Raw genomic sequence first — 21757 nt, forward strand, 5'->3', positions numbered from 1 at the left:
TGATATCATTTTATTTACACATTCTTAAATATAAAATATTACAAGTAAATTCAAAATCGTTTCTTAATTTTTAACCATCTATTTTTCATCAATATATTATTAAAAATGCATTATCAAGAAAATAATGTTACTCAATCAAGGACACAATTTGGAGATATTTTGAAATTCGTTCCTCTCCACGTGGCGAATTTTCACTTGGGTTGGACCACAAAGTCTATTAATTACGCCGTAAAGTTGGAGACGCCACTCCTAACCCGTTCAAATTCCGTCTTTATTATTCTCTCTCTCTCTCCCCTCCCTAGAATTCTCTTTTTTTACCCAAATTTTGCCTAACCAAATTGCAATCCGGCGTAATATTTGGATTTTATTAATTTGAGAATTGAATTGAAGTTTGGCTGAAGAGTTGGGATTAGGAAATAATTTTCTAATTATTTGGCTAATTTTGCTCTTTGATCGGAAGGGGTAGGTTTTGAAGACGTATGAGCTGGTTGGTAAAGCTGGGTTTTTCTTCGAATTCCTACCATTTCATTACCTGCCTTCTCATTTTCGTTCACCATTACTCCAAAACCATTACCTCCTTGTTATTCATTTTATTGTTAAGATTATCCAAGTTATTATTGAGATTAAATTTTAGTGGTCCGAGTGCTTTTAGCTCTGGTTGTTATATCAATCATCACCGATCGTCGTCGAATGGGAATCATGGAGTATGGGGACAAGAGTAATCGCCAATTGCAAAGAGGTCTGTTCAAGTTTTTTCGATTTTTTTTTTCCGTTTTTGTTTTTGTTTTTGTTTTTGTATTTTGTTTTGTTTTGTTTTTTATTTTTTTAGGGATTTCTATTTAGATGCCTTATTATTTCATTTTTATTTTTTGGATGTTGAATTGTTCAATTTTGGCTTTTCTCTCATGAAAGAGGGATTCCCGTTCAGAGCATCTGTTTATATTATTATGTTGCAGGAGAGTCGGTTTTGATGACTTACACCCCTTTTTGTCAACACTACTAGACTTTGAGGGCTTGGTCGGTGATCGTTAATAGCTAATTACTGGATCAGGTGTTCTTAGAATTAAATTAAAAGATAAAAAAAATGAAAAATACCTATGTCATTTTATGAAGAACATATAATAAGATAAATAACAATGTACTTTTAGTTGCATTTAAACGATTTCTGGCATTAACAAATTTTAGAGCACACTTTATTTTACATTAATTGGCTGCCTAGATGAAAATTGCTGATAGAGATCCATCAGTGAGGGCAAAAAACTATCAGATGGAAACATAGCTTCAACATTCGTTGGAAGAAAATGAAATGTAGTTTTTTCGCCTATTTAAAGACAATGAACTTGATCAAGCATGGAACGCGTGCAATTCAGCTTGATATATTCATATCATTTTTATTAATATTAATATGAACTTGATCAAGCATGGAAAATGTGCAATTTAGTGTGATATATCATCATCATTTTTTATCAATTTTAAGTTTTAAGAAACTTCTTTGAACATTTTTAGATGTCTCATAGCTTTCATCTTTCCTTTTTCTGAAAAGACCAAGATGTGCTCGAGAATTAACAAAGAGCCTCCGAACCAATAATTTCTAAAATTTTTATAAATAGTCTCTCAATTTCTTTTCATGGATATATATTTTCTAAATTTTTTTAGATAGATACTTGGTCCATAGAATTAATTACTAGCTCTAAGCCTGATATCTCCAATAATACAACCTTTTTATTCCCATCATTAATTGAATTAGTTTGGTCCGAGTCTTTGGAATTTGTATAAAATTTGCAGTGGATCACAAAATCTTGGTGATCTCAGGGAGTCTGCTCCTAGATCACATGCATTGGAAACCATAGTTGAGTTGATTGTAGATTCAAATTATTCCTATGATGCTATAGTGGTGGATTTTCAGTTGTCCCTCAGAATTGAATTAGACATTTGGTCTCTTGCCTTTTAAGAAATTGAGAAATATGTCCCCCTGCGGGCATTTTCCTGTTAATGATAATTAAATATATAATTCACCTCTTAACGGATCACCTCAACGTCCCCGTCGGAAAACCTCTTTTGGGAAGAATGAGACACTGATATTTAAGATAATATTGGGCCAAGTAAGGATATTGGCTGGTCTGGGGCAATTCAGATGGTACTGGCCAGTAGAAAAACTTCTGTTGTCATATTCTTCATCATGCATATTTTACATATTAATTTATAATTTGATTCATATCCTTGTTTTTCCTTCTTCATGCAGGAATCCCATACACTTATTTTTCCAATATATCTTTTCTGAGTACTGGTTTATCATTTTAGTATTAAGTTTTCGTTACTGTCATTCTATTGATTTGTTTTCTTTCTACAGTTGTTTTATTGAGAAATATTATATTTTTGATGATGTTCATTACAACCCATGCAAATCTTCCAACTTTTTCTTATCAATATGGTTTCCTTGTGGGTGAGTTGCTAACCTTTTTGTGGTAAGGTCCCACTAACATGCTACACTCATGTTTTTAAAAACTTAATCTTATTTATGCTCTAAAGTCTAAATTCAATTTTATATGGGGTTGCACGGGTAGCTAGACTTTATTGTACTAAAAGACGACCTAAGACCCTTGGATGGTATTGTATTTGTAACTATAATCTATGTGGATATCTTGGACAGTATTTGTCAATGCTTAATTTTTCTATTTTGCAATTTGTTTTTTTCTTGGTAATTGTTATGCTGGGGAGATGCTCAGGGGAGATGGGGCGGATTATCGAAGTTGACTGTAGAGCTTAAGGCATACTGTGACTAGAATATACTTCAAGTACATTTTAATCTATTGAGCTATTTGTCAGTGTCCAAGTTGATTTTAATACATGTATATGAACTAACACGTATAAGGATATCCGTATGCAGAATATATATAAAATAATATGCTTCTTTGTCTATAGCTGAGGTTGGTTTTGTCGTGTGTAGCTATTTGCTATTCGGATGTTGAAAAGAGGGATAGTGCCTCACCATCTGTCATCGTGATAGGTGGTGGCACTGCTGGCATTGCAGCTGCACGAGCTCTTCATGATGCTTCTTTTCGGGTATGTACTAGATATCTCTGAATATATGATACCAACAAAAGGATTTTGTTTAGAAAATTTTCAATTTTCATAATAAAATTCGTAGGTTGTCCTGTTGGAATCACGGGAGAGAATTGGGGGTCGAGTTCACACCGATTACTCTTTTGGTTTCCCTGTTGACTTGGGTGCATCATGGTAACAATTATTTCGTTCTTATGAAAGCCTGTTCTGCTTTTTTCCTCAAATTTTTAGATGTCCATTGTTCCTGCCAATTATTATTTTCATGTCCATGTTTAAGGTTACACGGTGTTTGCAAGGAGAATCCACTAGCGCCTGTTATTGGAAGACTGGGACTTCCCCTCTATCGAACTAGTGGCGACAATTCGGTTCTCTATGATCATGACTTAGAGAGGTATTCAAATAGGCTTTAGTTTTGATCTCTCATTTTTTAAAGCATCCATGTTGCTATTCTGGACAAATAATTTTGTTAAGCTTGCCATCATTTATAGACAGAAATATAAATGAGTCACTTTGTCATTAACTCAACAGTAATCATTGTGATGGTTTGTATTTCATTCAAGCATATTTTACATTAAGGCAGTAATGACTGAGATAGTTTATTTTACACGTAAGAATAAGTCACAATTCTTTGATATTCTTTTTGACAGAAAATAGAAGTGAACATGGGTGAGAACTTTTTATGTTTTATCAATCTGATTTTTTTTTTCTTTTCTTTTTTTAATGTCAAACCAACTGTACAAGTCGAATATCAGTTGGCAGCTGATATCACACACACGCACATATATGTATGTTTGTATGTATTTATATTATATTTTCTTTTTCAGTTATGGCCTGTTTGATATGGAAGGAAATCAAGTTCCTCAGGAATTGGTCTCGAAGGTTGGTGAGACATTTGAGAGCATTTTGAAAGAGGTATGTTCTCTTCTTCTTCTGTTCCTCCCTCTCTCACTTCCTTCTTAGCTAAGTTGCCTGATAATTTAAAATTATTTGTAGATTAGGGCTTGCACTGATCTTTTACAATTTTTCTCATGGAAAAGAACTTGTTTTCCTCTTCATTTGCCACAGACAGATGTAGTAAGACAAGAATTCAGCGAGGACATGTCTATATTCCGTGCAATCTCAATTGTTTTCGAAAGGAGACCAGATTTGAGGTTATGAATGCTACAAACTATGGCGCTATATTTTTTATTTTCTTTCGGACTAAATAAATAAAAGAAATAATTTCTCTTTACAGGTTGGAGGGACTTGCTCATAAGGTGTTGCAATGGTATATATGCAGAATGGAAGGGTGGTTTGCGGCAGATGCTGATACCATCTCTCTCAAATGCTGGGACCAGGTTGGTTCTACAACTCAAGAGTTAAATGATGGTTTTCTTTAACCATTTCTTTGTATTTCTATACTCACGTATGTAGATTCTTTTGGTGAACATATAAATGGTTCATGAGTGGTTTCAATATTTTCGTCTTTTTCTTTCACCCAAACACTCAAAAGATGGTTACATTCCGAAAAATCGTCTGGAAATAACCGGAAAACATGGGATTTTTCTACATATCAAGGATAAATTGGAAGCAAAGAGCATTTGCTGCTTGCTTGATTCATAGTTTCTACATCATCTCATTTATTCTCTTTGATAAACAGGAAGAATTGCTTCCAGGTGGGCATGGACTTATGATCCGGGGCTATATTCCGGTCATTAATACGCTCGCTAAAGGTCTTGATATCAGGCTGGGCCATAGGTGAGAGAATTATTCATTCTGAGATTTACTCCTTTTTCTCCTGGTACCTAACTGATTTGTTAACTTATAGCCTTGATTTTGTTTGTGCACTTCTTAGAGTAACCAAAATAGTTAGACGTTATAATGGAGTGAAAGTAACAGTTGAAGATGGGAGAACATTTATAGCTGATGCTGCCATTGTTGCTGTTCCTCTCGGTGTTCTGAAATCAAATTGCATCAAATTTGAGCCAAGATTACCTGAATGGAAGGAAGCAGCCATCAATGATCTGGGGGTTGGGATTGAAAACAAGATAATTTTGCACTTTGAAAAGGTTTTTTGGCCCAATGTAGAGTTCTTGGGAGTTGTTGCTGGGACTACTTATGAGTGCAGTTATTTTCTTAATCTACACAAGGCCACTGGACATTCTGTCCTTGTTTACATGCCTGCTGGGCAACTAGCCCGTGATATAGAGAAAATGTCGGATGAGGCTGCTGCTAATTTTGCTTTCACACAGCTTAAAAGAATCCTTCCAAATGCTTCTGCACCGGTAATGTTACATTTTATGCTAATTTTGCTTTTGTGCGACTTAAGAACTGTTTCAGATGCCTTGTACTGGAAATATTACGTCTTATGCTTCTGTAAATGCCATGTGCCTACATCTACTGGCAACACAGACATCCATAAAATTTATGTACGTGTGCTTCCACATACACAAGAAGAAACTAAGCATTGTTTGCAGATAAATTTGGTGATGACCGGCTGCATGGATTTTTTTGCCCATTTCATTTTCATTGCTACATGCACTTGGAAGATCCAATACGCTAAAATATTTGCCTGTGACCACAACAAATATGTTAATTTTGGTCTACGACTTGACTACTCCAAATTTATAACTTGCTATTTGACCCATTCCTTGTCTCATACACTAAAAGCGTTGTGCTTGAATAAAATACTCCAAATACCCTAATCCTGGATATTTCTTGTGAGCACATTCTTGACTAGGAAAGATAGGATATGTAGCTTTATTTTGAGAAGGGGAAATTGACATGCCAGAAGAATTCTATGACAAAAGGATGAACTTCAAGCACCACCTAGAGTAGGCTTTAACTTCGTAAGGAGAGATCACAACTTAATATACCCGTGTACATATGCCACCACAAGTTGTGGAACCTTATATGTTTTTAGTGTTGGAAAATCAGTGAATCCTTTGGATTTCAAATCTATTATGTTTTATGATAAATGCGCCTAAAAGTGTTGTATTTTATCTATTGTCTTTTTCCTTTCTGGATGAAATCTTCCTATGTTGTACCATTTATAAAAAAGCACACGCATTCATTCTTTTCTTCTCCCCTGCATCTATTGTTTTAATTTGTCCATTAGATATCAAAGGGAAAGGCTCAATCTGTATATTATTTGATTGATGGGTAAGATCTACTAATTTTTTGGTCAGCGAAAATGGATTATTAAAACAATGTTGAATTATTCACCTCAGTGATGGAAAAGCGTTAACTGTCAAAACTTTTTTAATCCTAGAAACAGTGGAGTTCTTGAATCTGTGATAGAAAATCACTAACTGTCTAAATGTCAATTCTAGAATCAACTTATTTATGCATATTTGTAACCATGGTGCATTGCTTAGTGTATCCTAGAATTCAGAAACTGACTTTTTTTTTTTCCTTACTGATATTCGTTATATATTTTGATGGGTATTTCATAAACTCTTGACCCATAGACTACATAACTAGATCAATAGATGAGAATCATAATGACCCTCTGTTTGAGCCCCATTATCTAATAACTCTTTTTTTTTTTTTTCAAATTTTCAACCATACACACTCCTGTAAAATAATTTTGCAAGCAAATCCTGAACTTATCCTTACTTTTTAACCACACATTCGCCAAAAAGTCACTATTATAGAACTTATTTCCCACCAAAAATGGGACTCAAATGGGGACTTAATTTTCTTGTTAGGAAATCTTATAATGTCTAGATAACATGGGGTGAAACAGTGCAGATAAAGACTCAGTTTCTGACACTCCCAATCCCCTCGTGTATAATGCAGATACAGTATCTTGTTTCTCACTGGGGCACGGACAAAAACTCGCTAGGCTCCTACAGCTATGATACAGTAGGGAAACCTCACGATCTGTACGAGAGGCTAAGGATTCCTGTAGACAACCTTTTTTTTGCCGGGGAAGCTACAAGTACGGAGTACCCTGGGTCTGTCCATGGTGCATACTCCACTGGATTAATGGCCGCTGAAGACTGCAGAATGCGTGTTCTGGAGCGGTATGGAGAGTTGGATTTGTTCCAGCCAGTCATGGGTGAGGAGAATCCTTTCTCTGTTCCTTTATTGATATCGCGAATGTAAACCTTAACCATTGTGACATGGGTAGTGGCTAACATATTATGCTGACTGTTTTGTGAGAAATAGTGGAAATCAAAAGATTTCCCGAAGAATGATCAAAGCATCAGATGATGTGTATAGTCTATCTTCCCTTATCATATTATGGACCACTGAATTATGATATTGTATTAAGCTATTATAGGAACTATGGTGTTTTGTCGCTGAACAAAACAACCCGTATGAAACTATTTTGTTTAGCATGCTTGTATGAAACTATTATTTCAAATAAATGACTTCATTGTGGAGTCGTGGATATGGACGTTTGAATTACGAGTTGGCTATGGTCAAGTCTCAAACTTAGATTACGCTTAACTTTAGCATTTCTAGATTTTTCCCCTTATTGATTATTGGGTAGTGGAAAGTATTTAAGATATATTTAGCCCTTGTTTGAATTTCATTTTTTTCATCAAAATACATTCTTTAATAGTGATTTGACTTCATTTTAATTGCACAATTTTCAATAAAATAACATTGCACGTAAACCTGAAGTTTTTCTTATTCTTTAATCATACATTTTTCATTGTGATGCTATTGCAAAATGCAATTTTTAAAAAAGATGGGGCTCAGATAGGCCCTTAATATATGGTTGTATGTGCGTCGAGCAAGGAGTAATGATTGTATATAGTATATCATAGAGTAGAGGAAAATGTGTGAAATGTCTAATTTTGATACTCCATTTTTATAAATAGGAAATTGTAAAGACTGTACATTTTTCATATGCCATTTTGAAAATTGGTCAAGAATTAGCGTTATGGATACAAGGCCTTTTTGCTAAAAAGAAAGAAACAGGAAGATATGTACTTCCCCAAAACTTAATTAGAATTTATAGCAGTCCTAATTTATACCAAATGATTAAAATTCCTTTGGTATATGATTCGGAACTACAACCTCAATCCCAACCCAGAACTCCTTTCCGTCCGGGATCATTGTGAAGCTATAGGATCTGTTCATATCCATCCAAGTGAATGTCGTCTAAGAGTCCCGTTCCTCTGGCAGTTACCGATGGATATTCCATTGGTGAAGTTACAAGTCTAAATGCATATTCATACATAATGACTCGTTCGAATACATTAAAAATGATAATGGAACATGATATGATTAGACAACTATCACCATTTTCAATCTATTGGAGGATTTTCGGGAGACGGGATGGGTGTCAGATAGGAGCGGGGATGAAAAACCTCCTTATTACGTCCTGTTTAATTAATTTATTAAATAAATTGTATTTTAAATGATAAAAATAAGAGGCGAGGACCATGTTTTTGTCCCTCCCGTTTGCTCTTTGGGGCAGCGCAACGTGGGACATTTCTAGGGTGGAAAATTTGCCATCTCTAAAGAAATAAATTTTTGAATTCATTTGTCCCTTAAATTTATCATTGAATAAAGATGAAAATATTAAATAATATATAAGAGTGGTAGCTATCTTTTTAACAAAGCTGACATTTTAAAATACAACCCAAAAAAAAATGAGATATGGCTCAATCCCAAGTCACCTGTGAGCACGAGTCCAAATATGGACCAGCTCATATGTGGGCTCGTTGTGGCCCACCTTTTAATTTTAACGATTACTTAGTTTGTAAAATTTATGAACTTGCATAACTTAATTTTGTAGTTTGTAAATTAATAATCAATTTTTCGTATATTTAAGTTTAAAAAAATGCAAAAAGCTCATGAACCGTTTGACCCAAAGCCCGGGCTCGCTAGCCGGCCTGTTGCCACGACTAATAATATAATGGCTTGTTTGATTGGCTAAGAATTTCATGGAAAGTTTTCCACTTTCTAGATTTATCCTTCTTTGATGGCATATATTTACCATGGAATTGGTATTCCACGTTTCCACCCCACGCGCCACTTTTTCTTGTTTTCGTGGAATTCCAATTTGTGAGAATATGGTTCTCTTAACCCACTTTATTCAGTTTTTTGTATTGGATGAAGATCAATGATTGAGATTTAATCTTGTGGTAGAAGTTTTGACCAATTTTTCACCTAACATATTACTTACCCCACGTTTTGTGTAAGAGGGCAGTGTCTTCGGTTGGGTGGGGGTTATTTCAAAAGAGGCCGGCTGGTCATTTTCTCGTGTGTGGCTCGACAGAAACTCTCCTCCATTTTTTGTTGGTTCCTTAAGGTGGTCTCTTGGATTCCCAACAAACTGGTATCAGAGTTTGGAGGAGTGATATTAGTCCAAAACCGATCAAAAACCAGCAAGGAAATCGCCATTACCACTTTCTGACCGAATCTGAAAACTTGATTTCCAGTCAACCTATTGACTTCCGGCGAAATGGACCATGGAACCATGACCAGCAGGAGGAGGCGCACCCTGTGGTGGGGCGCGTGACCGGCGGCGGAGGCTCGGGTGGCGGAGCGTGGCCGGACCTCCGGCGAGCTCTTTTCGAGCAGTTTACTTATTTTGACGTCCTGAACGCACCGATGTCGTTTGTTTTCTGTTTCAGATTTTACAAAAAAAGTTGGACGATTTTGCCCCTAGCTTGACGTCTACGGCAATTTGGTTCAAAAACTTGGTGGTATATTTACTGTTTGTCAACAGTAGTTTGGTAAGATTATTCCAAACTCTCCGTTAGGTTAGGTTTGGTATCCTTACCGGTTTATGCATGGTTATTGCTTGGTTGCTTATTTGTGAATTCTGTTGATTGAATTCTTGTGATTAATTTGTAACCTGGAAGCATATTTACCTGCTTTATATACCTGTGTTTCGTGAACGGATTATTTCACTGTTGTGCTTCATTGCTAAAAATTGTTTTTTAACTCGGTACTCAGTTTTATATTGATCATCTGGAAAAGAATTTTTCAAAACCTTTTCTGTTGTGTCTACGAGTACAGGCCACTCTTTTATAGAATCTATAATGGGTTCGAGGGTCGACTTATCGCAATTCGATGGAAAGGGGGATTACTCGATATGGAAACAGAAAATGAGGGCCATTTTGGTCCAACAGAGAGTTGCTAAAGCTCTTGATGATCCCGCTACATTTTCTGATGAGTTAAAAGCTAAACCAATTGAAATTGAAGACATGAATGAAATTGCTTACAGTTCTATAATTTTGCATCTATCTGATAACATTGTGAGACAAGTTGATAATGCTAAAATTACTAGAACTTTGTGGATTGCTTTAGATGCCCTATTTTTAACTAAAACTTTACCTAACAAAATATACCTGTTGGAGAAGTTGTTTAGTTTTAAGATGGACCAGGGGAAGGATGTCGAGGGGAATTTGAGTGACTTTAGCATAATTGTTAAGAGTCTAGCTCATAATGATAAAACATTTGATGATGAGGATTTAGCTGACATATTGCTAAACTCTTTGCTCGAATCTTACAGAGAAATGAAAAATGCCATAAAGTATGGTAGGGACACTCTCACTCAAGCTATTGTTTCTGATGCTTTAAAATCAAGAGAACTTGAATTAAAAAGAGATAATAGAATTCAATCTCGTGAAGAGAGTCTATTTGTTAGGGGAAGATTTGAAAAGAAAGAATTCAACTTCCATAACAAGAAGGGGAGAGGAAAATCTAAAATGAGATCCAAATCTAAAGATAAAAGCGGTAAGAAATGTTATCACTGTGGAAAGTTAGGACATTTCAAGAAAGACTGCTTTGATTGGAAAAGGAAACAAAAAGACCCGAACAATTCTGATGTTGATAATGCTGCTATTGCTTCTGAATTTAATAGTTTGCATGTCAAGAATGTGTCTGAAGAAGAATTTGATAGGAAGACTGAACCAAGGAAGGTCTACATGGGAGACAATAATTCTCAAAATGTGATTGGAATTGGTGACATAGCCATCAGGATGTACGATGGGGCCGTCACGCAGCTTAGAAATGTTAGATATGTCCCAAATTTCAAGAGGAACCTCATTTCATTAGGTTCTCTGGAAGATGAGGGATATACCTTCAAGTCTGGTAACAAGATTTTGAAAATTATGAAGGGTTCTCTTATAGTTATGCAAAAATTGGATTCTTGGCACAGGGTGCACTTTCCATATGTGCCCTGATAAGTCTTGATTTTATAACTATAGGAAGACTGAACCTAGGAAGGTCTACATGGGAGACAATAATTCTCAAAATGTGATTGGAATTGGTGACATGGCCATCAGGATGTACGATGGGGCCGTCACGCAGCTTAGAAATGTTAGATATGTCCCAAATTTAAAGAGGAACCTCATTTCATTAGGTTCTCTGGAAGATGAGGGATATACCTTCAAGTCTGGTAACAAGATTTTGAAACTTATGAAGGGTTCTCTTATAGTTATGAAAGGGCCCAAGAGGAATGGGTTGTACTATCTTGAGGGTAGAACTGAAATACCATTTGATTCTAGCCTTCTTGCTGTGAGTAAAGACAAAACTGAACTTTGGCATAACAGAATGGGTCACATTTTGAACAAAATGGGGTCGTTGAAAGAATGAACAGAACCATAATGAACAAAGTTAGGTGTATGTTGATTAGCTCTGGCCTTGCGAAAGGTTTTTGGGCTGAAGTTGCAAGTACTGCAGCTTATCTGATTAATAGGTCTCCGTCCAGCAGTATAGGGTTTAAGACCCCACAGGAGTTGTGGACGGGAGAGCCTCCAAATCTGGAACACTTGAGGGTGTTTGGATGTGCTGCATATGCACATCAATCTGAAGGGAAACTTGAGCCCAGGGCTGTCAGGTGTGTGATGTTAGGGTATCCCGAGGGTGTGAAGGGCTATAGGTTATGGGTTTTAGGGGTCTAAGGCATTAAGATTATTAACAGCAGGAATGTAGTCTTTAATGAATCTGAGATGCCATGTCTAAAACAGAAAACGGAAGAAGCTAACAAATCTGAAACTGAGAAGAGTATTCAGTCTGAGGTGAAGCTAACTAGGCTAAATTCACCTACACCTGGGAATGACGAAAATGACCCTATACATCATGAAAATGAAATTGAACCTGAACCTGAACCTGAACATGAAGAGGTGACTGAACTTCAAGATAACATTGAACCAGTTGAAGTTGAACATTTTAATGATCAGCCACCTAATCAAGATTATCAGCTTACTAGGGATCGGGGGAGGAGGCAGATCAGGCCAAATCCTAGATATGAATCCCTAAACTTGACTGATTTTGCCTTAGTTTCAGGTGAAGCCCTTGAACAGATAGAACCTGCTAGTTATGAAGAAGCTGTTAATGGAAAATATTTTGAAAATTGGCTAAAAGTTATGCAGGAAGAAATGGAATCTCTAATGGAGAATAAAACTTGGAAGTTAGTTAACAAACCTAAGGATCATAGGATAGTTCAATGTAAGTGGATTTACAAATTGAAAGAAGGAAATAATCCTAGTGATCCTCCTAGGTATAAGGCCAGATTAGTGGCGAAAGGGTTCACTCAAAAGGAGGGGGTTGATTACAATGAGATATTCTCTCCTGTGATAAAGTACAAAACAATCAGACTGGTTCTTGCATTGGTTGTTCAGTACAACTGGGAATTGGAACAACTAGATGTCAAGACTGCTTTCCTACATGGGGAATTGGAGGAAGATATTTACATGAGTCAGCCTCAAGATTTTGAGGTGAAAGGTAAAACTAATTGTGTGTGCAAATTAGAAAGATCTCTGTATGGGCTTAAACAAAGCCCTAGACAGTGGTACATAAGGCTCGATACCTATGTACTGAAAATAGGTTTTAAAAGGAGTGAATATGATGCATGCCTGTACTATAATGATAGTAAGGAGGGCTGTGAGGTCTACTTGTTGCTGTATGTAGATGACATGCTTCTAGCAAGTTCAAGTAAGACTGAAATCACTAAGATGAAGAACCTTTTAAAATCAGAATTTGATATGAAAGATTTGGGGAGTGCTAAGAAGATTTTGGAGATGGTTATAAAGAGAGATAGGGCTGAAAATAGACTAGTCATTTTCCAAGAAGCCTATCTAAACAAAGTCATAACTAAATTTGGTATGAATGGATCAAAATCTGTGAACGTTCCCTTAGTAGCTCATATGAATCTTTCTGGTGCACAATCTCCTAAGACTGAGGAGGAATTTAGAGAAATGAGGAACATACCCTACGCTAATGCTATAGGTTCCGTCATGTTCTCTATGATAACAACCAGGCCTGACTTAGCCTATGCTATAAGTTTTTTGAGCAGATTTATGTCAAACCCAGGAAAGCCTCATTGGGCAGGTTTGAAATGGTTGTTCAGGTACATTGTTGGTACATTAAATCTGGGTCTAGTGTATGAAAAGAGATCTGAAAAACTTACTCTAAAGGGGTATGTAGACTCTGATTTTGCTTGTGACAAGGATAGCAGAAAGTCTACCACAACAAACTTTTTTACACTAGGTGACAATTGTATAACATGGAAATCACAGCTGCAGCCTTTAGTTACCTTGTCAAGTACTGAGGCAGAGTATGTTGCCATAACCGAAGCGGTTAAGGAACGTACTTGGTTAAAAGGAATTTTAAAAGAATTGAACTTCATGCATGATACACTTGTTATGTTTACCGATAGTCAAAGTGCTTTATTGCTTTGTAAGAATCATGTTTATCATGAAAGAACTAAACATATTGAGGTGAAATATCATTTTATACGTGAGAAATTGTCTCAAGGTGAAGTTAATCTTGTTAAAATTCACACTGATAGGAATCCCTCTGATATGGGAACAAAAATTCTACCTGCAAGTAAATTTAGATTGTGCTTATCTTTATTACATATTGACACTGGTTAATTTTCTTGCAGGTGGTGGGCGATGTGATGAACAGTTCTTCCATGTGCAAATTCACAACCAAGAGAGAGTGTTATGAGAACCAAGGTGAAGAATGTGAGAATATGGTTCTCTTAACCCACTTTATTTAAGTTTTTTGTGAACCATTGGATGAAGATCAATGATTGAGATTTAATCTTGTGGGAGAAGCTTTGACCAATTTTTCACCTAACATATTACTTACCCTACGTTTTGTGTAAGAGGGCAGTGTCTTCGGTTGGGTGGGGGTTATTTTAAAAGAGGCAGGCTGGTCATTTTCTCGTGTGTGGCTCGACAGAAACTCTCCTCCATTTTTGTTGGTTCCTTAAGGTGGTCTCTTGGATCCCCAACACAATTCTTATGGGTATGGTAAGAATTGGAATTCTAGGCAAATTTTTTTTTTTTTGTCTTCTTTATTTTTTTTTTCAATAGAAACAAATTCTAAGAATTATTGTAAAAAAAATATTTTCCTTTAATTGACAATTTTCATATAAAACAAAGCCAAACGAACACCAAAAGATGGATGATAGTATTGATTTTTTTATCTTTATTTTTTGGTTGTTGGCAATGGAAACAAATCTCATCCGCTAATACCAGTAAAATCTATCTTTTTTTAATTGACGATTTTCATGTAAAACAAAGTCAAATGAATACCAAAAGACACTTTTATTTCAACATATTCAACGTGAAAAATTATACCAATCAAACACAATAATTTATAATTCTCAGAAAAATAGTTTCTAGGCAATTCAATTGTTTGAAATTCGTTTTCTTTCTACCCAAATTCCATCTTTACAATCAAACGGACCCTAAGAATTGAAATAGGGTAACTTTCATTAGTGATTCTCGAGCTTTCAGAGAAATCTCAAATAGGTCATTAAGCTATATTGTCATTATTGAGACATTACTAATTTTTAAACTCCTTTTTATATATCCATTTTTAATTGCACATTTATCCAATAAAATATTTGACACGTACATTCAAAATTTTTCTATTTTTTAACCACATATTCTCTTAAAAATTACGATTCAAAACTCTATTTTTCCCAAATAATGATCATCAAACAGGCGTTGAACTTCAATTATATTTCATATTTTACCATTCAATTGCATTCCAACGCCTATTAGCTATAGCATAACTAATCTTTTGTGTAATCTCTACGTTGTGAAACGAAGGTCATACTAATGTCTTTGGATTGAAAGACACGTTTTCAAATTATTATAGTTTTATAGCGTGAGTCACGTGGTCATTGAATTTAGGTCAATATTTTCGATTGCTCACCGAACTTACATCAATATCTTAGATTGTTCGCTGAAGTTTAAAATGTCGAGTTTTGACCACTGAACTTTGGAACATATCATACGTTACTCATTAATATAACTTTTGAAATTTAAAAAATATCGTGTTTACAGTTAAAAATATGCAGCATTTTTCAAAATTCAGTGACTAATGTACAATATTTTTCAAAGTTCAATGGCCAAAACTCGATATTTTAAAATTTAATGAATAATCAAAGACATAAACTTAAGTTCAATGATCAGAATTCAATATTTTAAACTTCAATGATTAATAAAGACATAACCTAAATCTAAGTTCAGTGACTCAACGACGGCTCATATCTTGAATACACTCACTACAACCCTAGATTAGAATCGGATGCTACGACTCCGTCAAACAATTGCCATTGTGCCTATTTGATAAACCCCTAGGGTTTAGTCTTCACTTTCATTTTTTCTCCTAACAGAAACAGAAGAAATCGAAAATGAGCAGCTTATTTCTACTGAGGAAATCTTCCTCATCCAAAAGGCTTGCTCTCTCTGCGTTCAACAGTCTATTCTCTGAGAATTTGATTCCCAGAAATTCCCTTATTTCTCCCAAAATTCAAAATTATGTCACCAGTTCCAGAGAAAATGCACCAGTGCCTTCATCTGCACCGTTGCGTTCAGCTACAAGATGTTTTCACGCCGGCCGGGCCTTACGGGCTGAGTATGCAGTGGCTGATTTCTCTGATGCGGATGATAGGAGAGCGTCCAGTGGGGTTGAGGACGATGGGCTCGAAATCGCGAAGCTTGGGATTTCGCAAGAGATTGTCTCTACTTTGGCCAGTAAGGGTATCACTAAACTCTTCCCCATTCAGGTATGATGAATAGAGGAAACTTTTTATGCACATTAGGAAATCTCAATTTTCATTTTCTAGCTGGAATTTATGACATTTTTCATTGTAAATACGTTTAGGGGCTGAATCTTTTGGATTTTTATGCTTTCGTGCTTACATTTGTATTTAAGAAATTCCTCATTCTTGTCGTCAGCAATGGTCTAATTTCGAGATTAAGCAATAAATTTTCAAGCTGCAAAATGGAAATGATAAGGAAAAGAAAACAAAGAATCATAATATGAGTGTAAAACCCGAGTCATGGGTTAAGGATACTTGATACTTAAGAAAACTATATGGATTTTATATTTTTTTTCCCTCTTCTATTTATTGATTTTGATCTCTTTTTGTGTTGATCAAAGACTTCATTTTTATATATTTTTTTAAATCTTATTCTTTGAGGGTTAAAGAAAGGATTAACTTCCGTTCTCTCTGGGTACAGAGAGCTGTTCTAGAACCAGCAATGCAGGGGCGCGACATGATAGGTCGAGCAAGAACTGGAACTGGAAAAACATTAGCTTTCGGTATTCCAATAATGGATAAGATCATTCAATACAACGAGAAGCACGGGTTCGTTCTCCTTGATTATAACTATTTTGTGTCATCCTGTTTTGAACATCTGATGTTAAAAGTTACGTATTTCTTTTAAGAGCATAACATTTCTGCTTATTTTCCGTCATTCAGACGAGGAAGGAATCCTTTGGCCTTAATCTTGGCACCAACTAGAGAACTTGCACGTCAAGTGGATAAAGAATTCTATGAATCTGCTCCTGGCTTAGATACTCTATGTGTTTATGGGGGTGTGCCCATTATGCGCCAAATGAGTGCTCTTGACCAAGGCGTTGATATTATTGTTGGCACCCCTGGACGAGTTATTGATTTGATCAAGAGGGGTGCTTTGAATTTATCAGAAGTGAAGTTTACCGTTCTAGATGAAGCTGATCAAATGCTTAATGTGGGATTTGCTGACGACGTTGAGACTATCTTGGGATACATGACTCAGAAGCATCAGACCATGATGTTTTCAGCTACCATGCCTAAATGGATATTAAAGCTTACGCAAAAATTCCTAAAGAATCCGGTTACTGTTGATCTTGTGAGTGTAGACCTCTGTTTATGTTATTAGTCCTTAATCAAAAATTGTTTATTGCTTGGAATTCTTTGTGTTCAATAATGTTTTTGCTGCATGTAATTATCGAAGTCAAATATGTACTGCAGGTGGGAGATTCTGATCAGAAATTAGCTGAAGGGATTTCCTTGTATGCAATTGCAGCAGATATGCGTGAGAAACCAGCAATTATTGGATCTCTAATAACTGTATGAATTTAAAGTTCATTTCATTCATCTTCTTCAATTGTACCTTCAATCTGGTTACTGCATCGTTTCTATGATTTTTTTTTGTTTATTGCCATTATCAGTTTCCTCTCCTGACCACCATGTTGTATCTTTCTTATCAGGAGCATGGAAAAGGAGGTAAATGTATTGTTTTTACCCAAACAAAGCGTGATGCTGATGTTTTAGCGTATGCCATGCAAAGAAACTTCAAATGTGAAGCCTTGCATGGAGATATCTCACAAAACCAAAGGGAAAGAACTCTGTCTGGTTTCCGAGATGGGCGTTTCAATATTTTAGTGGCTACCGATGTAGCTGCTCGTGGCCTTGACGTACCAAATGTCGATCTGGTGTGTGTATGATATTTCTTTCATCATTTTCATTCTTATACATGATTTGCCTGTAAAGCATGAGTTACCGTGGAGGTTAATGAAGAAAAAATAACAGATAAATTGCCAGCTGTTTTCTTTTTATTAGTGTCCTATTGAAACCGTTGTTGCTTCACTTGGCTTTAAATTAGCGCATTAGCTTCTTGTTGTATTATGGTTTTACATTTAATTGCATTATTACATTTAAACAGACCTTTGACGCTTCCTAAAGTTTGAGTCGTATGATCCTTTTATTCGCAAGGTAGTTCATGAATTTCATGATGCTATTCTTTTCCCCTTGCGACATGGTGATATGGATTTGGACTTTGTAGTCAACATAGATAAATGCATAGTTGATAATGATGCTTCAGACTTGAGATTCTTAAGCATATAATGTGTAGTAGTGATTTTTTCTTGCCTAGGGGTTTAATTGATGGCAAGTAAGGTTTATTTTTGTAGTATATTCTCTTCTCCAGTGTTTTTTCCTGTATATGGGTTCAGATTGAATGTTATTCCGTTCAGGTGGTACATTACGAACTTCCAAACTCTTCAGAGCTTTTTGTGCATCGATCTGGACGAACTGGCCGTGCTGGGAAAAAAGGTAGTGCAATTCTCATCTATTCATCCCATCAGTACAGGGACGTCAAGGCTATAGAACGTGAAGTTGGAACCCGGTTTGTTGAGGTAAATGGTTCCGTGCTTATTCTGTTTGAATGTTGCTCTGATTTCCTTATTTAGCTCTTTTTTTTTCCTTTTTTTGGTTAAATTAAACTTGCGATATGCTTTGAAGCTAGGTAACAACAACGAATAACAATCTTAGGCTTATTGCCAGTAAATTTGGGGCTGGCCTTTTGAAATCTCAAAAATTATCTAGTAGTCATACTGTTTTAAGAATGAATTCTAACTGAAAAGAGCGAGACTTTAAAATTGAGCACCCAAAGAAAAGGAATATGCCAAGCAGATATATTCGACATTGTTTGCATTTTGTGGTTTGGATCATATTAAACTGACTAGTATATAATTATCCTGGTGTGTTAGCTCCCGAGGATTGCTGTTGAAGAGGGAGCTATGGACATGTACCGTGACATGGAACGTGGTAGGAGTGGTTTTGGTTCTAATAAAAACACAGGAGGTGGTCGGTTTGGTGATTTAGGATTTGGCCGTTCTGGTGGCTCTGGTAATTTTAGGGGTGGTCATTTTGGTGGACCTGGTTCTGGTCGATCAGGTGGTGGATTTGGTGGACCAAGTTCAAGTCGCACAGGCAATTTTGGTGGTTTTGGGTCTGGCCGTTCAGGAGGGTTTGGAGACCGGGGTGGTTCAGATCGGAACAGTGGCTTTGGAAACCTTGGTGGTCCAAGTCGCTCAAGTGGTTTCGGGGATTTTGGTTCAGGTCGTTCCAGTGGATTTGGTGATTTAAATTCTAAAAACAATACCAGGTCAAGTCGCTTTGGTGATGACAATGATGATGGTGACCGTAATACAGGGAGGAGATTCTTCTGAAACCATTTGAGGTAAGTTCCTCTGTCTTTTGAAATATTGTTAAGGAAGAAATGCAATTAGCTGGGTTTGGCTCTTTGTACCCTGTACATGTTTCTTTCAAATTGCTACTTGTCTATGATAATCTTGTCCTTTAATTCTCTTTACCAATTTTGTCTCCTCTAATTTTCATATATAATGCTCTATAAGCAGCCAAATTATGAAAAGTATGGCCATCATAGCAACATTTACATTCTAGGAAACCACATGGAAAAAAATAAACGATTTTGAACCATTTTGTTATTTGTGGTATGGTATTTGTATCAAGTAGATACATTCTGTAGCCTCATTTTGATTTGAAAATTATTATCATATGATTAAACCGACACTGAAGCACTAACCTATACTCAAGTCCTTTTCCTCTTCCGATTTTGTAAAGGTTTAGCCACTTCTGTATGTATATGATCATAAATAAATTCCATTCTTAAACTTAATTAGGTATTTTGTTCAAGTAATGTGCCTATTGATGAATGCTTACATTCTTTTTCACTTCATCCAGGATAATTTGAAAAATCACAGTAGCAGATGTGAAGATTAGGAAAGGCGGTTATCAAGGGCGAACATTGACACATTTGGCAAACAGCTTCTGGTTACGAAGAGTTAGCTAGGACGGACAATGCTATAATATATATATTTTTGTTTGAAGAAAAGATGGGAAGTAAACCCAGTCGATTTGATCGTTACTGTGCTAATGAAGTTCCTGTGTGTAATCTAATGTTATCTGCTATTTGTTCATATTTGTTGGTTCTAAGCATAGAGTGAATTCGAGAAACAGACTAAATTCCTTCAGAATATTAGCGTGGGAGATGATGATTGGTGTTCTTTTTCTTCCACACACTAATGTACTGCAACTAATATGAGCTTAGGGGTTTACTTAAATAAGTCGATTTACTGATCTTTATATTGGCATTAAAATTCGAGATATTGAAATATATAATGGTTTATTGTTCATGTTATTCCTCGTAATTCCTAATATATGTTTGATACACGATAATGGATAAAGGGTAAGATATCGACTTCTTTTCTTTTTAATAATGTCTAATTAGACTTTTCATGTGACAAATTCTTGACTTGCTAGAATTAATTTGAACTTGATCCAATGGATCATATTGAATCCAAAAGAAAGAAAATATTTCATGGGACCCAAGCTCATGACTTGGAGATTACACTTTCAAATCGGGACAGTTTGGCACCAATTAAAGCCTCAAAAACCTTATCCTTCATCAAGAATCCAATCTTCTCAATATCCACTTTGTACATGCCATCCATTTTCGCCCACAAAGGAACACATCAGCCAACACAAGCTATCCCACTTCATATCACACACGTACACAGTAATCACAATCACAAGCCAAAAGAAGAACAGAGAATGGCTACAACTGCATGCTTCTTGAATCCCAATGTACTCTCTACTCGCACCATATCTTCGTCTCAACGTTTCGCACCGTCCCTCAAGCCTAGCCAGTTAGTTTGCCGTGCCCAGAAACTGGATGATGACCCCAGTGATTTGCCTATTTCTCGCAGATTGGCTCTCACTGTTTTAATTGGTGCTGCTGCTATTGGCTCCAAGGTTTCCCCTGCCGATGCAGCCTACGGCCAAGCCGGTAATAGTTCAAATCCATACATGTATATGCGCGTGACTTGAGATTTAGTATGTTAATTGAACAGTTTGAATTATTAACTTGCAGCTAACATTTTTGGGAAGCCAAAGGAAAACACAGATTTCTTGCCTTACGCTGGAGACGGATTCAAGCTGTCAATTCCCGCAAAGTGGAATCCAAGCAAAGAAAGAGAGTATCCTGGTCAGGTTCTGAGGTACGAGGACAATTTCGATTCCAACAGCAATGTCTCCGTTATGGTCACCCCTACTGACAAGAAATCTATCGCTGACTTTGGTTCCCCTGAAAACTTCCTCTCCCAGGTAATCATTCTGAACCATCTCGTCTAAAAATCTAAACTATATATTATCTTCAACACGCATCCTTTATATGGGTTATATTCATATTTATAGGTCTGATACATATGGGACGGAATCCGAACTCAAAACTTTGTTTCTACTCTATATGATATCATACTGAATGAACTCGTCTCAATAGCATATTCCATGAATACACTTGTGAGCTGACGAACATTTTGATGTGAATATTTTCAGGTGGACTATCTTCTAGGAAAACAAGCCTACTTCGGGAAAACTGAGTCAGAGGTAAGTGACTAATGGGTCAAAAACATACCTTATTGCAAATATATATGTTTAAATAGTTTGCTCTGTATATGTTTTTAGAACTTCATGTTTATGCTGGAGGTCAGACTATACGTTCCCTTTCATGTTCTTGAATCATCGAAATCAAATGCATTTTTGAACACTTCATTTCTTATAAATCATCTTATGGAACCTGATTGAAATTATAATTTTAGGGGGGATTTGATGCCAATGCTGTGGCAACTGCAAACATACTGGAGA

At 36.1% G+C, this 21757-nt stretch overlaps 3 protein-coding genes across 3 annotated transcripts in view; all 3 read left to right on the top strand.

The window, feature by feature from the left end:
* Positions 1-265: 265 nt before the first annotated feature.
* On the top strand, positions 266-7458 carry LOC111390976 (probable polyamine oxidase 2). The gene is made up of 10 exons (XM_023016109.1): positions 266-739; positions 2948-3063; positions 3149-3237; positions 3341-3454; positions 3888-3975; positions 4129-4214; positions 4298-4400; positions 4703-4800; positions 4898-5327; positions 6844-7458. Exons 1-10 carry the CDS (start codon positions 691-693, stop codon positions 7150-7152), a joined length of 1482 nt encoding a protein of 493 aa, XP_022871877.1. The 5' UTR covers positions 266-690; the 3' UTR covers positions 7153-7458.
* An 8098-nt stretch (positions 7459-15556) lies between these two features.
* On the top strand, positions 15557-20220 carry LOC111390973 (DEAD-box ATP-dependent RNA helicase 53, mitochondrial-like). The gene is made up of 8 exons (XM_023016107.1): positions 15557-16045; positions 16503-16630; positions 16745-17156; positions 17279-17377; positions 17518-17742; positions 18283-18444; positions 18799-19271; positions 19796-20220. Exons 1-7 carry the CDS (start codon positions 15671-15673, stop codon positions 19258-19260), a joined length of 1863 nt encoding a protein of 620 aa, XP_022871875.1. The 5' UTR covers positions 15557-15670; the 3' UTR covers positions 19261-19271; positions 19796-20220.
* Positions 20221-20380: 160 nt separating this feature from the next.
* LOC111390958 (oxygen-evolving enhancer protein 2-1, chloroplastic-like) overlaps positions 20381-21757 on the top strand; it is a 3843-nt gene continuing 2466 nt past the window's right edge. The window contains exons 1-4 of the mRNA XM_023016087.1: positions 20381-20900; positions 20985-21217; positions 21449-21499; positions 21712-21757. Coding sequence (XP_022871855.1) covers positions 20396-20900; positions 20985-21217; positions 21449-21499; positions 21712-21757 — 835 coding nt within the window. The 5' untranslated portion in view covers positions 20381-20395. The remainder of the gene's footprint in view (positions 20901-20984; positions 21218-21448; positions 21500-21711) is intronic.

Source organism: Olea europaea, unplaced genomic scaffold (assembly GCF_002742605.1).
Source record: "Olea europaea var. sylvestris unplaced genomic scaffold, O_europaea_v1 scaffold732, whole genome shotgun sequence".
Taxonomy (NCBI): domain Eukaryota; kingdom Viridiplantae; phylum Streptophyta; class Magnoliopsida; order Lamiales; family Oleaceae; genus Olea; species Olea europaea.